The sequence below is a fragment of the Danio aesculapii genome, chromosome 9, assembly GCF_903798145.1.
Source record: "Danio aesculapii chromosome 9, fDanAes4.1, whole genome shotgun sequence".
In the NCBI taxonomy this organism is placed as follows: Eukaryota; Metazoa; Chordata; class Actinopteri; order Cypriniformes; family Danionidae; genus Danio; species Danio aesculapii.
Genome location: NC_079443.1, coordinates 39,719,900 through 39,737,441, shown reverse-complemented (window position 1 = coordinate 39,737,441; position 17,542 = coordinate 39,719,900). Strand labels below are relative to the sequence as shown.

Here is a 17,542-nt window from a genome sequence, read left to right as displayed (position 1 = left end):
TCTCTGATGCCAAAAATGATAAGGATATCACCTTTATGTTTTTATGAAGATACTTTGTAATTTTCCAACATAATGTATCAAAACCTTTTTTTTATCAGATGTATGCATTGCTAATAACTTAATTTGGGCAACATTAATGGCCATTTTCTCAGTATTTTGATTGATTCTTGTTTTTTCAATCCTCGGATTACAGATATTCTGATAGTTTCATCTTAATCAAATATTGCATTAACAAACCATCAAAGCAAATAATATTTATTCAGTATTCAGATGTTGTATAAATCTAAGTTTTAAAAAAAGACACTTACATGACTGTTTTTGTGGTTTGAGGTCAAATAATTATCTTTCAAAGTTTTAGTAAAGTTTTATTATTTGTAAATTTCAATTATTTTTGGACATTGCTGAGATTTGATGTCATTATATGAAGGTTTGCTTGCCTGAAAGATGTCAACAAAAAACAAAACACACTATAGGCAAAATCTATTTCTTGAATCTGCCATGAAATATTGTATGTAATTTTTTTTACTGGTTTCATGAGATTCACACAGTAGTCCTCATACTGAGAGCCACCCATTTCTGTGGCGAGTGATGTAGATCAGAAAACAGCACTCAACAACTTGATGTTTTGGAAATTTAATTTTACACAACAAGAGGCACGCAATCAAAAACATCCAAGCATAACTTTCCCCCATGTCTTAGGCAAAGTATTGCATTAAAGTATATTCTATGGAAATAATTCGGCTAAAATAAAATGGATACATATAAAAATATAACCAGTGTACAAAGACAGTCAGAGGACATGCACTCCCCAATAAAATGAAATGTCTAAAAACTATTTAGAAGAGCTCGCTTACTAGATAAAACCATTCAGTTATCCTCAAGTTAGGACAACCATAATGCATTCAATAACAGATATGACCAACACCAATTTATGATTACTCAAAACATTTAAAAAGAAAAAAAAAAATCATAACTTACTACAAGAAAATAAAGCAAAAACAAGGCATTAAGCTCTTCCCTCAAATCACCTATTCACTTTCATAAATTTCAGTAGCATCTGTAGTAGTAACTATTGATTAAATATATATAATGCAGGAATCACGTGATATTGAAATGATAAATAACTCCTTACAATGTCTTTTTTTATCCAATTAAAACCGCATTCAGAGGCAATTCATAGAGAGGACAGCACATTTGTCATTTTACAAACAACAACAACACAAACATGACTTTGTCACAACTGTTGTGCTGAGAGTCATCAGGGATTGTAGGAATGAGTAAATCGAAATGGCAGCAAATATTCTCGAATCAAGTTGCACTCTCTCTAAATACTACATCTCAAGAAAAGTGCACAACTTAAAATACACAACCTATTTACAGCATGTAAATAATTAAAAGGAACAAAGGAATGTTTAGGCACACAGAAAAATAAACTGTATTAAAAACGCGATAAATGTCTTTGACAGCCAGATCATGCAGATCATGAACAAAAAAGAAGACATACTGTATGCACTGGACTGCTCTTAATGGACTCACGAAACATAAGCAGAGTGAATGTGTGTGAATTGTTAACACAGCAAAATCCTCTGAGCAAAATTTAAGCTGCGGTCACACTTGACTTTTCTTCCCATAGACTTCCATTCATACGCACGCGAATGCGTCAGACCGGAAACGTGGGGTCATGCGTCAAGTTTCGCATGTTGCTGCGGTGCAAAGTTCAAGCTTGGTGAAATCTGACCTGCGAAATCGCATCACTTGACTGCGTGAGACCAATCGAGGATCAAAACAGGACCTCCCTGGACAGAAATTTAAAACATGGAGCAATCGTTTGCTTTTTTAAATGTCTAATCATCTTGTTTAATCCCGCCCCTTTTTGCAGCGCCACACGACAGAATTTCGCACACACAAAGCCCAGTGTGACCGTAGCTATACTAGGATCAAAGAGTATTGTTCCCTCTTTAAATAAGGACCAAATACTATCTAAACCAGGGTTGTCCAAACTCGGTCCTGGGGTCCGTTCTTCATACCTCACTTAAATGATCTAAGATGATTTAGCAGATCCTGGATATTTTAATCTTGATAACTGATCTCTGGCTAATTTGGTTCTTCAAACAAGTTTGTGAATCAGATTAAAATGTCTAGATGAACTGATCTGAGATCGCTGCGTGTGTTGTGAAGGACAGGTCTATCAAGCCTCGAAATCATGATCAGCAATGCAATGATTGGCTGACGGGACAGCAGCGTAATGACATCATCTGATTAATATTCAATTATACATGTGAGCAAAATTACAGAAAATTCGTAGTAAACGGTTTGCTAAATATGATACGCAATAACTTTACACATTTGCTGTTGATTGCATGCTTTACACTTTCATGTGTCAAGAGTATTTAGCAATTTATTTAGTTATTCATTTTATATCGGATTTTCTTTACTATAGTAGCCTAGGCCTTTTTTTAATTTCTTAATCGGCTTAAGGAATTGAAATTAATTTGCATCATTTTGATATTTTTAAAAGTGTTTGCAACTTTTGCAAAGCATCAAATTATCGCCATATTAGCTGTCAAAACATGACTGCATAAATGATTAATCCTTTATAAAATACAAACAAACAAAAAAACAGTTGAATATCGTGCATGTTGTCTATTGTCATACAGAAACTGTACTAAAGCTGGTACCTTGAAATAGTACATGTTTGTATCTAAAAAAAATCCATATTAATAAATGTTCTCTTTGAACCCCTTGGGAAGAACCACCCCGTTTTTGTACTTTTATTTTGGAGTGCAGATTGCCTAAGTTTTATGTATATATATTTTTAAACGTATATGTTTATAAACATAAATATTATTGATTATTTAAAATTAAATAATATTAATTATTATAAATGATAAATGTGTGTGTGTGTGTGTGTGTGTGTGTATGTATATATATGTATATATATATATATATATATATATATATATATATATATATATATATATATATATATATATATGTATATATATATATATATATATATATGTATATATATATATATGTATATATATATGTATATATATATATATGTATATATATATATATATATATATATATATGTATATATATATATATATATATATATATATATATATATATATATATATATATATATATATATGTATATATATATATATATATGTATATATATATATATATGTATATATATATATATATGTATATATATATATATATGTATATGTATATATATATATATGTATATGTATATATATGTATATGTATATATATGTATATGTATATATATATATATATATGTATATAAATATATATATATGTGTATATATATATATATGTATATATATGTATATGTATATATATATGTATATGTATATGTATATATATATGTATATGTATATGTATATGTATATATATATATATATATATATATATATATGTATATATAATATATATATATATATATATATATATATATATATATATATATATATATATATATATATATATATATATATACATATATATATATATACATATATATATATATACATACACTTTTTTACTATTTTACTACTTTAACAAGTGTATATAATGTATAGGTTACTACTGTAAGAAAATATCAGCATTTGGTACATGCTTTCAGTATTACCTTTGCTTGAAATGACCTGATCTAATCCTGTTTATATGAAATAAACCTGCTCCTGAGCAGGTTTGAGCTACCAGAACTGTTGCCATGACAACAACTCTCGGATCTGTTTTGAAGAACGAAACGATCCTGGATGGTGTCAAATCGTCAATAACCAAATCCAACTAATTGAGCAATCCACATACGAAGAACGGACCACTGGAGGGCCAGTGTCCTGGAGAGTTTAGCTCAAACCCTAATCAAACACACCTGAACCAGCTAATCAAGCTCTTATTAGATATACTAGAAGCTTCCTTGCAGGTGTGTTGAAGCGAGTTGGAGATAAACTCTCCAGGACACCGGCCCTCCAGGACAGAGTTTGTACACCCCTGATCTAAACTGAGTCAATTTTACTCAGAGGAATTTGCTGCTGTGTACTAAACCATCAACAATTTACATAAGAATGCTTTAAAGAAATTTAATGAGTACAGGTTGGCATAATACTATGATTATAAATCCTGAAACTAAGAATAATCAAGTTACACTTAAAAGGCAAGCAGGTAAATTTCCATTATCTGAAAAAAAAAGTTTAATATACATGATCAGTTTAAAAGCTAACATAGAAAGATGTGCAACAAACATGTTATGCTTACATATAGATATTAGTACAATTTTAGCAAACATTACACTATTTTTTTGTTCAATAATTCAATAAGCAATCTGATTTTTAAAAGCATTTGCTAATGAATGGGGTGTTTTGAAACGAAGAAAATAGCATAAGAATATAATCTCAAACCATACATTCTTAAATCACCTTTGCTGATTTCGCTCTACACTGATTATATCAGATTTCAAGAGTTCACATTGAGCTGATGATTAGTAATAAGCTTGTTTGGCATGCTGTCCTGGGAGAGAGCCCTGAACTAATAAGATCCTCGAGCCCTGGGCTCCCTCCCGTTAGCAAGGGAAGAGGGGAGTTTGAGCTCAGTTAGATCTCAATGAACTCCCCTCACTTATTTCTGGCTAATGACAGATATAGGGATGGCTAAAGTGAGATATACGGCTTGCTAAGAGCTTGACGACAATGCCAATTTGGTATGTGCAATTTACTTAGGTTGCGTGTTTTTGGACTGTGGGAGGAAACCGGAGAACCCAGGAAAAACCCACGTGAGCACAGAGAAAACGAGCTAACTCCGCACAGAAAGGTTGACTGGTTTAATAGAGACTTTAACCAGAGACATTCTTGCTGTAAGGCAACAGTGCTAACCACTGGGCCACCGTGTCACCCATCTAGAAAGGAGGGGGAGTACAGGTGGGTTCTTCAAGATGGAGATACGGAGATAAGAAACTCATTAAGATAAGAAACTAATTTAACCATTAACTCTGGTTATCCTGCATTATTTAATGCGGGACCAGCTGTGGACAATCATAAGAACCGGATCCTCTCGAAAATAGTTTATAAATAAACTTTGCTTATGGACATGTGCATTATGCAGATCAAGGGAGGGAATTGAAAAGTGCTTTAAAACAAAACCAAAAACTGCTAATGAGCTCAAAGTGCTATATAATGGGTCATTTTTTGTTTTATTAAATCTTGAGTGCATCTGGAAACTCAAGAATACAGGCTTGACCAAAAAAAAAAATAAAGTAATAAATGCCCTAATTGTCTTGAACTAAGTTAGGCATAATGACGATAACAATGAAGTGCATACCTGTTGTTGCTGTTGCCTTGGACAATAATTAAAACGACATCCTCAAAATGTGGCACACAAGAAATCAAACCCTAACATACTGATTCTGACAGATGTAGCGTTTGCTGATTAGAACCATCTTTTTGATCAAATAATCTTAAGACAAAATGTGCAAAAATAATTCAAGATTATAGTCTCAAATAATGATGGGCTAGGTCCATACAAAACTCAGTGTGATGATAGCTGAAACTTGCTCTAAAAAAACTGACTTTGTGAGATTCTTTTAGGGAGCAGTGAATGCAAGAACACGAATGAAAGTCATTAAATTCACAAAAGATATACAGAGTAACTAGGGTGCGATAAATGTCACTAGTTAAAGGTGGATCACAAAGAGGAACAGCCTAGTAAGTGCCCTACTCAAGTCTAAGGCATCAAAGTAAGGTACTTTCAGTAACTCTCTAGACAACATGCCACGAAATGAATTTTAAAACAAAAAAAAAGGAAATTGATTGTAATGCTAGGTTAGGGTAGTTTCTATAGAACTACTGTATACTATTAGATCACTCAGTTGAGAACTGAACACTAACAAGTGGCCAAATCTGATTTTTAAAGGCCGTGTGAACCAGAAGTTGCCGAGACTTTTAATCCGAAATGTTGATGTACTTCCAATTGAAACGTAATATTGAGTAGGGGGTGGGGCTTTCTTTTGCACATTATTCCCTCATAGCAAACTAATAGTAAGAGGGTGTGATCAACAAGTTGACGTCAACAGAGAAGGATCGCCACTACAAACGCAGAAGCAAATGGTCAGACTCTGATTGAAGATTACCAAAACAAACAAAAAAATTCAGTGGATTAACCTGCACAGATTAAGTATTCACCTCAACAATGTGAGATAGCAAAGTAAACATTGTAAATTTTGTATTAACTTGGACTTTAAAGTTTTCTCTTGGGAAAGATACTTTAACCCAATAAATTCACACTACTACATGCAGTAGTAAATTGAATGCTTGATATCTGGAACACATAGACTAATGAATTTGGTGAGCCATAGCATGTCCAAGCACTACAAATAATGCAATGACACAGTATATTCTATATTAGAATAATGAAACCTAATGTGTGCATGACTCTGCTCCTTTGATTCTCACACACGCGTGATTGTTTAGAGATGGATATTGGAAAATCATAAGTATTTGTACAGAGATCACATTGCCTTCACTGACAGAACTATAAAGTGCCTTTTAAATGCTTCAAATCGTTAAAAGCTTTTGTTCAGCCAAAAGTTTGGCTGCTTGTAGCATCTGGTGATGAAGTTAGTTGAGTTCTTGTTTCATTAACCAGAGAGAACTCTGGGAAGTCCGCCCCTCCATGACCTTTCAGGGTAACTTGTCCACTGGCAATGCTAAACTGTGGGGATATTCCAGATCGAGAGCTTGGGAATTGAGATCGAAAGTTCTGGTCGAAAGTAGTGATCTGAAATGTCTGGCTGATGCTTTGGGAGTCAGTCTTTTTGGGAGAGCTCACTTGGTCGAGGAAGTCCTCGGTTGGCGAAACTGAGGAAGGGTTTGTCTCGTCACCTGAAAAGGAGAAGGAGTGTTGGGTATCTACTAAAAGGCTAAAGTTAGGTTTCTCCAAGGTGGATCTTAATGGAGAGTTCATGGTCGGTCTGAACCGGGATGGGGAGGTGAACTGCTTCTCTGTGGAGAACAAAGGCTGGCCAGCAAGACTGGCACTGTCATTTACAAAAGTAAGACTCTGGTTGTTAAGGTAGGTGTCGTTCTGACTGGTCCTTTCCAGCGCCTGCTGAAGAAACTTGGAGTACTCCTGCAAAAGGCTGGCCTTCTCAGTCGGAGGTGCTTGTGAACTGGTTACCAAAGCTTCCGCGGGGCTACTCTCATCAGAAGAGTTAATGGAGATGCTGGATGTGACCTCAGTGTCTGCCACGCTAAAGGAAATCTCTGCCTGCCCATTGGCCTTGTTGGAGTAATGATCAAGAAGCGTTTGCAAGACTTCATCTGGAAGGACGTTCTTGTCATTACTGGACTTTATTTCTACGTTTAGCGTCTGAGTCTCAGAGAGGATTGTGGCAGGAACTGTCTCATCGATGACAGTCGCTACAGATGCTTGAGTGACAGATGACTGCGATACGATGCTGCTTACATTGAGCGCATAGTCTCGACTAGTGTTCGCAGTAGCCGCCTGAAGATAACGCCTTTTCTTGACAAACTGCATGGCATCGTCATAGTTTGTGCTGCTCCCTGTAGGTTTCACTTGTCCTACTTGTAGGGCTTCAACTGACTCCATATCAGGATTGGTCTCTACATCCAACAAACTTTTGTTATCCACAATCTCAAACGTGTATCTTGTTACTTTGCTCTCTTCGAATGAGGACAATGGAGAGAGACTCTGGGACTGCTCTAGGGCCTGCTGTTTCAAACCTCTTCTGCAAGCGATTTTTTTTAAGACTAGTTTTGGAGGACTGATAATTTCATCATTAGATTCCTCTCCTGCAAGATGCCTGCTGCCAGATGGGGAATCAGGGAGCTCCACAGAATAATCTGTCACAACATATTCATCCTTCACCTTGGTGGCTACAGCATAAAGAGGAAGACACTCACTTTTGGCAAGTCGGTCTTCTGTCTTTTCATCCATACCAGCTTCATCCACTTTATCAACAGTGGGGCTTGTGATTGAGGCCCGACATTTATCAGAGGTCTTCTGACGTTTCTTCTTCGGAAGGGTGCAATCCTTGGCAGGAAAAGAGAAGCCCAAGTTCTCTGGAGTGCGAAGGGGACCATCTTTGGCAGCTGTTTTCTGCACCTTCCTGTCTTTATTCTCATGGCACATTCTTCTGTGCTTCAGTACTCTGTCAGTTCTGGAGAAGAACTGTGAGGGGAAAAAATACGATTACAGTTGTGTACCAAAACCCATAATCTGCATCTAAACACAGACCTCAGGGCCACTTAAATGCCTGAGTTGGTAAAGGTATTGTAATGCTGCGTTCACACCGTGAAGCATGAATGATTTACATGTACGTCAATGCAATAGACATCTTGTGGTGCAAATCACGCAATTCGCACGAATGAAGCGGTGTGAGTTAAGCATTTTGCACGTTTGACGCTCGAGAAGGAAAACCTGAACTTCAGCGGACATTCGTGCCACGTTAACCAATCAGAAGCTTTCTCTTGTAGGGGCATGATTATGATGGAGTGTTTCCCCTAGGTTTACAGTTTTTTTTTCGTCTCGTGAATTGGGGCTGTGGCACGACGCAACGTGGCTGTTCAGACTCACTGACACAAGGAGTCATGGTCTTTTAAAGACAGCAGTAAATAACTGAACAACTATTTGAACTGTACAACCGTTTGTGAAATAACATTTATATTTTTATTATTTTTAACATATAACATTTTTATTCACAAACTGTGCAGCTTTTGTCATTGCACTGTATCTTTATGAGCTTCTGGAAGAACATTTCCTGAGCCTCTTGATATGGAAAATCAGAAATGTCTGGCCCATTTATTGAGACATTTATTAAACATGTCTCTTATAAAAATTTAGATGTGAACATGTCATGGCCAGAAACAGCAGAAAGAAAATAATTCTTTCATTCATTTTACTTCAGCTTAGTGCCTTATTTATCAGGGGTCACCAAAGCAGAATGAACCACCACAGAAAAATTACAAACAATGCAATTTGGAAACATTGCAAATGATGAAAGATGAAAATTAGTTAAAATGCACATCTATAAATCTAATACTTGTTTACTAAAAGGAAATAGGCTCATAAACTACTTTTTATACCAATGAGTGTATTACAAGAAGTTATATTATTAAATATTCATGTTGAAAAAGTTATCTAATAATTCCAGCCAGCTTTTAGTATACTTGCAATATTGTCAAAACACTGAATTTTCAGTTGTTATATTTAAAAAGGCCTAAATACATGCAAGACCATTCAAATATTTTGCTCGTTTCCAACTATTGACAGCAGATCTCTCAATGAGAGAGATAGAGGGATTTGCACTCGCGATATCCTTACTGCTCTATTCATTTAACCTAACAAATGTAATGCTTAGACCATGACTGTGCCTCTTACGATCTGTTCCCCTTGCTCCTTCACTCTCGTCGCCATGATTTCTGGCTATTTTAATAAATTTTGGGGGATCACGGAGCCGGTATGAATTTGCGGAAAACACGCAGAGCTTTCCGGAGAGGTCATAACTAGACACTAGGAGATAGCTCCACTCGCATCACAGCGGGGAGGAACGCGGGAGGTATTTGAGGACCGGGTTGGAGATGCGTGATTTCCGAGAGATTATCATTTGTTTGCGGGCATCCGGGAGTCTCTATGCATTTGCAGGAGATTTTCGGAACTTACGGGAGACTTGGGATGTCTGCATCTGTATATATTTTAGCTGCTGTGACGCGAGCGCAGAACAGAAATGACATGCTGTTGTGTAAATAAGATATTACACATGGCTGTTTAGCTTGTTTATTAAAAGAAGTTGTGATCTGGCACTATATTGATAATACACTTAACGGGCAGGGAGCCCCCCTTATATAATGGTAGGGGAAACACTGATGTAGTGCCAGTTGTTGGTGTCCGGAGAGGAAATCCTCTTGCAGACACCGGACAACAATTCATCAAATTGGGCTCAGTTTAGTCCATTATCCAGGTACAGTTTTTGGAGGAGTTGATGAACTCACAGAGCTGGGTGCACTTCTGAAAGGATCTAGTGGACTCAGACATGACAGTGAACAAATCTATGCTGTTTTCAGCCTAAGTAAAGTATAAAGCACAGCTACTATTGTCATGGTTTTGGGCTTTTCTCTTAATGAATCAAACTCAGTCTGGGGGTTGTGAATGTCAGAATAATATACTTTATTGGAACATTTTCCAAAAAAGCAGAGACGTCCAGAAGCAGACCCATCTCAAGTCTCACTCCAGGACAATCTAATGTCCCTCCAGTTTGCAATACCCTTTATCCTTGCTTCCTCCCACCTTTATGCTTTCACAGCTGTTTACTGGTTCAACAGGCCTCTCCCAGCTCCTACTCCTTTACCACCCCTATTTAAAGCCCCATCTTCTTGTAGGCCCTTATAATATACAGATCTAATGTATTCATCACTCTTTTTCCACATACAGTTTACATTTGTTAATCATGACTAGTATCTATGTTATAAACATCTAAACTGGACTCTTCTCTCCCATACAATATGTGTCTTTTCAAACATATATGACAGTTTCAACATATGTTGTATACATTTCATGCTTTTCTGACACAGATGGTTCTCATTGTATCCTCAAGTCATCTCTCGTGCTCTTTTATGACCCCTTTGCCTTAACCTATCACCTATTTTCAAAGACATATAATGGCAGATTCATAGTGCCCTCCACTCTTCTTCATTATCTCAATAAAATCCATGTTAGCCATTTAGCAACGAAGCTACAGTCACTGGGCAGACAGATGTCCATGACGCAAATCTGCATCTATTGTGAAGTGAATTTGACACATGAATTAAGCAAATTTAACGATAATGATGCAAGTAAACTCAAAATGTTCACGCATCTATTTACACACGAATAGTGCGATTTGTTTGCGCATGCCACGTATGGTGTGAACGCAGCACATCAAAATCACAAACAAAGCCAACCCTATACATTTTCATGATACTGCATGCCAAAATATTACCTGATGGCAATAGTCACACTGATAAGGCTTCTCTCCACTGTGTGTCCTCTTATGTCTCTCCATGTGGTACTTCTGTATAAACTTCATTCCACACTCATCACAGCGAAAGGGTTTTTCTCCTACAAAAGTTAAATGACAGGATTTTATGAATGATATAACAAACTATTTAGGCAAGTTGAGTAAGCCTGAAAGTTGATATAAAATGGGGACTTGCAATAGACTGCTTTTATAAATGTAGGTAAGAGAACACAAGTATATATAAATTTTCAGCTAACCTGTGTGGATCTTCTCATGTCTCTGAAGCAGGTACTTCTGAATAAAGCGCATGTCACATTGATTGCACTGGAAAGGCTTTTCACCTGCAAATAGTACATTTTTGTTCAGTTTTGTTCTCTATATACCAATTACTCCCACAGGACTTATGTTAAGATTACTACATCACTTACCTGTGTGAATGAAGACATGTCTTTGCAAATGGTAGTTTGTCCGAAAAGCTGCATTGCAGTGCTCACAGATATGAGATTTTGGGTTCTGGTGTCCAAGTGAGCCGTCTTCGTTTATAGTGAGAATCTAACAAGATGGAGAAAATAAAGTTTAAAACAACTACATCTTTATGTATGTGCTCCTTTAAAGTCTTATGATACTGGGCGGTCAATAAAATAACTGATAATAAATGTCAGTTTATCTTACACTGCATTACAGTTTGTAGGATTATCTTCAAGTCTACGCACAATCAGCTCAAAAGGACCACTCGACAAACTCATTACTAGTTGTTAAGTTTCTTTTCCACAAATGTTTTGCACTATAAAGTATCTTTCACTATTAGTTTAGAGCACAGAGGTCATTTATAGTGGAATCTCTGATGAATTATATTAAACCTTTGCAGGAGAGCGCTGCTTTCTCTTCTTCTTTTTGTGACAGTCAGATGGGTCCCTCCCTGGTTTCTTCTCCTTTTTACTCAGAATCAATGTGTCTGGCACTTTCATCTCCTGCTTTATATTTACCTAACAAACAAAAAAACAACAACAACATAAATCATTCATTCATTTTCCTTCGGCTTAGTCCCTTTATTCATCAGGGGTCTCCACAGCGGAATGAACCGCCAACTTATCCAGCATATATTTTACACAGAGGATGCCCTTCCAGCTGCAACCCAGTACTGAGAAACAACAAAAATAAATATTCAAAATAATGAACTAAAAGTTTGAGGATTTTGCATATATCATAAATGACATGAGATTTTAATCAATTTCTAAAAAAAAAAACATCATTATACATTTAAATTCAAATAAGGCGATGCAAAAAAAAAAATCAACTCAATATAATATTTTACATGGCCACCTAACTTTATTTATGCAGTCTTATTCATTGGGCTCAGGGTGTACTCGTTCTTGAACTAGGGTTGGGCGATGTAAACCAATATGGCATCATACGATGTCTAATGTGAAACATCGCGATGGAGGATGGCATCGTCATCGTAGGCGGTGGTGAATTAATTATTTATGAATAATTTATTCATTCAAACGAATCATTTGTAGCCTATCATTTCAACTACCTCACCCGCATGGTCTTTGTTTTACCCATAACCAAGTCAGAAATAAATCAAGATAAATTATACACAAATTTTCACTGGTCAATTATTTTTTCCGCAGGACTCTGGCATGAATAGGCAGAGTGATCTGTGTCGTTATAATGACGTAGACAAACTTGGTTGGTAAAAAAGGAGCACAACCAACAGGAACCAACCAACAGTATCTGGGGTTTTTGCTAAAATTACTAAGTACAAGAGTGAAAGCGAAAGATAGAAGCAGTGTACTGACGCTGTGACACATTACCTAATAGATTCAAAAGACTGAAGTGTCGTTAGATAGAGACATGATTAATTAAATATCACGTTTACCAACTATAGGGAGACGTGATCCAGCGGTACATCCTTTATAAACTGTCTGACGTGCACTGCTCTCTCAAAGCACCCGCTGACTGCTAGAGCTCAGACGTGCGCATACACTGCAGAGTGACAGAGTGTGTGTGTGTGTGTGTGTGTGTGTGTGTGTGTGGTCACGTGATGTGCGTTTTCAGTGTAGAAGGAGGGCTTTTCAGAAATGCTAGATGCAACGCCAGTGTGGACGTGGATCGTTTGCCATTTTAGAACTAAGATGTATTAGTGTAAACGGGGCCTAAGTGTGTGTTTTATTTATTTTACTAGTGAGTTGTTGCTGCGATGGGGGCAGAGCAGAGGATCACGATGCCAGCTCAGCATCATGATGTCTATCGGCCATAGGCGATGGCTTCGTATATCGACCCAACCCTAACTTGAACCCTGAGTGTTACCAAAACTCGACAAATACTACGATAAAACTTAAAAATACATTTTGTAATGTTTAACATTAAAATTAAATTTGTTTACAATAGTTTAAGTAGACTGACAAAGCTGCACAAGTACAAGTGACTGATCAACTGTACACTTACCGGCATACTGAGTGTATAGTGTAATTTATTGGAGATTCGATGTGAGAAAGCCGGTTCATCCTGTCCCTCATTTTTGACTGTTTCCTCATGCACCATCAGGTCATCCTGAGATATCAGGTCATGTGAGGTCAGGCCTTCACCCGACAGGTCATCATCATCCTCCTCATCATCATCATCATCATCATCGTCATCATCATCCTCTGCCAAAAGTGGATGATTCGCCAAGCTGCGCTCCCCAAGAGTCATATCCAAACTGCCTCTCCTTCCTCTTCCGTCCACCCTCGAGGGTCCCAAACCTCTGGAAGGATGGTGAAGCCCCACAGGGCTACATTTGAAAAGCATGCCCTCCAGCTTGTCATCAATGTTCATCGCTGAACGCTGAGCAGTTGTGCTGGAGTTACAGAACCAACATAGGGATTCCTATCAGCAGTCAACACGGCACCTTTCCTCCGTCAACCTGACTGAGAGAAACAACAAACTTGAGTATAAATTAAACACAACCTGATGGATTTATGTCCTCCAGCATGATTTGAAAATGATTCAAAAAGCAACTTGTGCTTTTTTTTTTCATTCATTCATTTTCTTTTCGGCTTAGTCCCTTTATTAATCCGGGGTCACCACAGTGGAATGAACCGCCAACTTATCCAGCACGTTTTACGCAGCGGATGCCCTTCCAGCTGCAACCCATATCTGGGAAACATTCATACACACTCATACACTACGGACAATTTAGCCTACCCAATTCACCTGTACCGCATGTCTTTGGACTGTGGGGGAAACCGGAGCACCCGGAGGACACCCACGCGAACGTAGGGAGAACATGCAAACTCCTACTGCGCCACTGTGTCGCCCTCTTGTGCTTCAAAGAATCCAAATACAATGTGTCCCAAATTACATTATACTGTAGTCAAGATTTGAAGTGGATCAAAAATGTTTTTCAAAATTGTTCTCAAGACAAGATTGAGTGCTGTTTGGTAGTTTTAGGACAACTCTGATGCAAGGTTTTAAACCACTTCAAATGTTGACTACTGTACACTATGCCCTTATACACTGAAGTGTGTCCCAAATAGAACACTAATGTTTTTCTACTAACAAGAAATCAAAACCATTTCCTAGTTGATGTTGAACAGTCGCCAAATTATTGAAATAAATAACCAAATGAATAAGCAGTACCTATAATATGTACAACCGAATTCACCATCGGGAGGCAGTAAAATTGCTTAAAGTCATTGTGAATTCAAAATAACATTTTTTAGATGTTAGTATCAGTATGTTAGTCTTAAGGATATCTAAAAGATACTATGCTTCAAAACTGTCACAAAATTCGCATTAAGAAGATACAAACATAGAAAGCTTGCAGTTGGTCACATCTGCCTAAATGGATCAATATATTTTTTTTTAATGTAACCTCATTTCAGTTTCTCATCAAATCTGACCAATCAAATATTCAGCTCTGTAATATCTGACATGTCCCGCCCCCTTCAAGACATAAGGTGTGTCCCAAATCGCATACTTATGCAATATTCTATGCCATTTTGTAGTATAAATGGTGTAAGTAGTGCATTCACACTGAAAACTCAAAAACTTATATACCCGGATGATGTACCATTACAAATAAGTGTTGAATGTTCAACACTTTACGAGCTGCTTTGCTCAAATAGAGAAAGGGCGGAGCTACTGATGAAGGGGCGGATCTTTTGGGCACTGATGTTGGATTACTTTATTTTTAATTATGAAAGCAAAATTCTCCTATGAGAGTGATAATAGCGCCTACCGATGGTGAATGCGGTTATACTCATGGCAGGTATTATTTGGTAGTTTGGTCATTTATTTTGCTAATTTGGCAACTGTCAAATGTCATCCGTCAAACCGTCAAAAAAAGCGAGTTAGCATTTTAGCAGTTCCGGTTCCCTCGTCCCAAAGTCAATGGCTTTTTTGAATAGGATCTCGATTAAATTGCTAAAATAAGCTTTTTGTTACCAATATAGTATATTGGTCACTCAATATACTTTCAAGTTTTATTTTACAACATAAAACACATCAGTTACGCTTTTTATTTGCAATTTTCAAAAAAGTCTATGGGAAAATCCTAAGGGGATATTATCGAGGGAACCAGTTTTATGCTAGCAGCCGATTAGCCAACAAGGTCATAATTCCTCCACTCTATACTGGTCTAGCTAGCCTTTTTGCACAAAAAAAGCAAAAAATAATAATTCTCAGCACCTGCCAGGCAGAGGAGAAACAACAAGTCCAATCTGACTTGACACGTCTTGAATTGTCAGAATTGCCACTGGAGCATAAAGCAATTTAATAAAGAAGCGTTCTTGCCGTTTTATGTCAGATTTGTGCCTTTAAGTTTCATTTTGAATGAGCTGACACAAATTGGTTTGTAATATAGAATTTCTAACTGACTAAATGGGGCTTAAAAGACAATTAATATTTAGAACATATTATCAATCTAACACTGCTGGATGAGGACGCACTGAATTGAATTAAGCTAAACAAGGATACTATTGTCTTCCCTAGAGCTGCTTTAGAGCTGAAATTGCACTTGTTTCATAATTGATGAGCTTTGCATCAATGACAGTTATTTTCCCGTTTATTACTGTGAAGCTGCTTTTATCCTCCTAGGGTTTGAGTGTCCACATACATGGACAGCACATATTAGCTCTTAAGTGGCTATTTAAAATACTTTGAATGTTTTATATTTTGTTACAGACAGCGTCATCCTGCAACTGTTTTGCAGCATATGAAATGTCCCAAACACTACTGTCCAAAATGGGAAAAGAAAAAAAAAAATGTTTTTACACTCTGATAGTCAAAGCAAGTTAAAAAAAAAAAATTCTAATAAATATGCACTAAAAAACATTCAGGAAAAAGTGTTTTATGTAAATACGGACCACGAGTCCACATATATGGACATCATTTTTCTCTAAAAGTACATCGTATCAAAAGATAATACTTAAGTTTTTATTCTAATTAGGTTCCAATAAGTCCGAATAGCAAAGAGAAATAAAAAATGCATATAAAAAAACACCTTGGGCCTTAAGAAGTTAAACAATATGTGATGTATAAAGTGTTACATGGATACATATAAATCAATTTAACACGCATCAAACAAAAAGCAACATCATACACTTGAAGGGATAGTTCACCCAGAAAAGTACATTTAAAGTTGTACGGTAGGTGACTTTTTTCTCTATAAAACCTGATGACTTATCTTAAACTGTGGTCATTGGTGATTCATAAAATGCAAGTCACTGGCTACTAGGGCTGCACGATTTTGGAAAAATCTAACATTGCGATATTTTTTTATTCTGCGATATACATTGCGAAATTAACACAATTTCACTTAGACAAGTTGAATAGCTATTGGAAAAAAAATTCTAATTTTAGATTGATTAGGATGATTCTGTATAGGACTGCATAAAATATAATAAACAATTTACAGCTACTGTATAGATAAATAAAAACAGATACAAATTAAAATAGATATTTTTAGATGCATTTATTTAATAAAGCGTTTTTTTGTTTTCCATGGAGTTTAACTGGATTCAGGTATACAGTAAATGAATAATCAAATGTAAAATAATACTGCATAGTCTTCTTTTTATAATCAATTCAATACAATTAATCATTGTTAATTTGTCAAGGGTACAAACGGTACAGTTTCTTAGGCCTGAATGCTTTTGAAACCCTCACACAGTCACAGGCCTCAAAAACACATATTCATATCAATTATATATAATAATCTATTTTATTTTTTTTTTTAAATATATATATAGTATCCATTATTATAATCAAGACTCAACATTGTGTACATTCGTAATTTGTTTACAGCCAATTATCATATTGCAATATCGATTATCGAAATACAGAAAATCAAAAATGATATATTGCGCAGCCCTAATTGCTACCATCACTGAGGGTAAAAAAACATTTATTTAAATGCAAAAAATTTCACGAATGTGTTCAGGATTATTTGCAGAGGCTGTGAATTAAAAGAAAAAAATTTAACATGATGCACAGACAGTTTATTCATAACAT

At 36.2% G+C, this 17,542-nt stretch overlaps 1 protein-coding gene across 2 annotated transcripts in view; it reads right to left on the bottom strand.

The window, feature by feature from the left end:
• Nucleotides 1-3,591: 3,591 nt before the first annotated feature.
• znf148 (zinc finger protein 148) overlaps nucleotides 3,592-17,542 on the bottom strand; it is a 16,228-nt gene continuing 2,277 nt past the window's right edge. The window contains exons 2-7 of one of the 2 annotated variants that reach the window (XM_056465687.1): nucleotides 13,496-13,956; nucleotides 11,905-12,030; nucleotides 11,473-11,596; nucleotides 11,302-11,385; nucleotides 11,027-11,145; nucleotides 3,592-8,220 (exon numbers count right to left, since the gene is read on the bottom strand). In XM_056465687.1, the coding sequence (XP_056321662.1) occupies nucleotides 6,607-8,220; nucleotides 11,027-11,145; nucleotides 11,302-11,385; nucleotides 11,473-11,596; nucleotides 11,905-12,030; nucleotides 13,496-13,864 (2,436 nt within the window). In that variant the 5' untranslated portion in view covers nucleotides 13,865-13,956 and the 3' untranslated portion in view covers nucleotides 3,592-6,606. The remainder of the gene's footprint in view (nucleotides 8,221-11,026; nucleotides 11,146-11,301; nucleotides 11,386-11,472; nucleotides 11,597-11,904; nucleotides 12,031-13,495; nucleotides 13,957-17,542) is intronic. The other variant, XM_056465689.1, reaches the window with a different exon arrangement.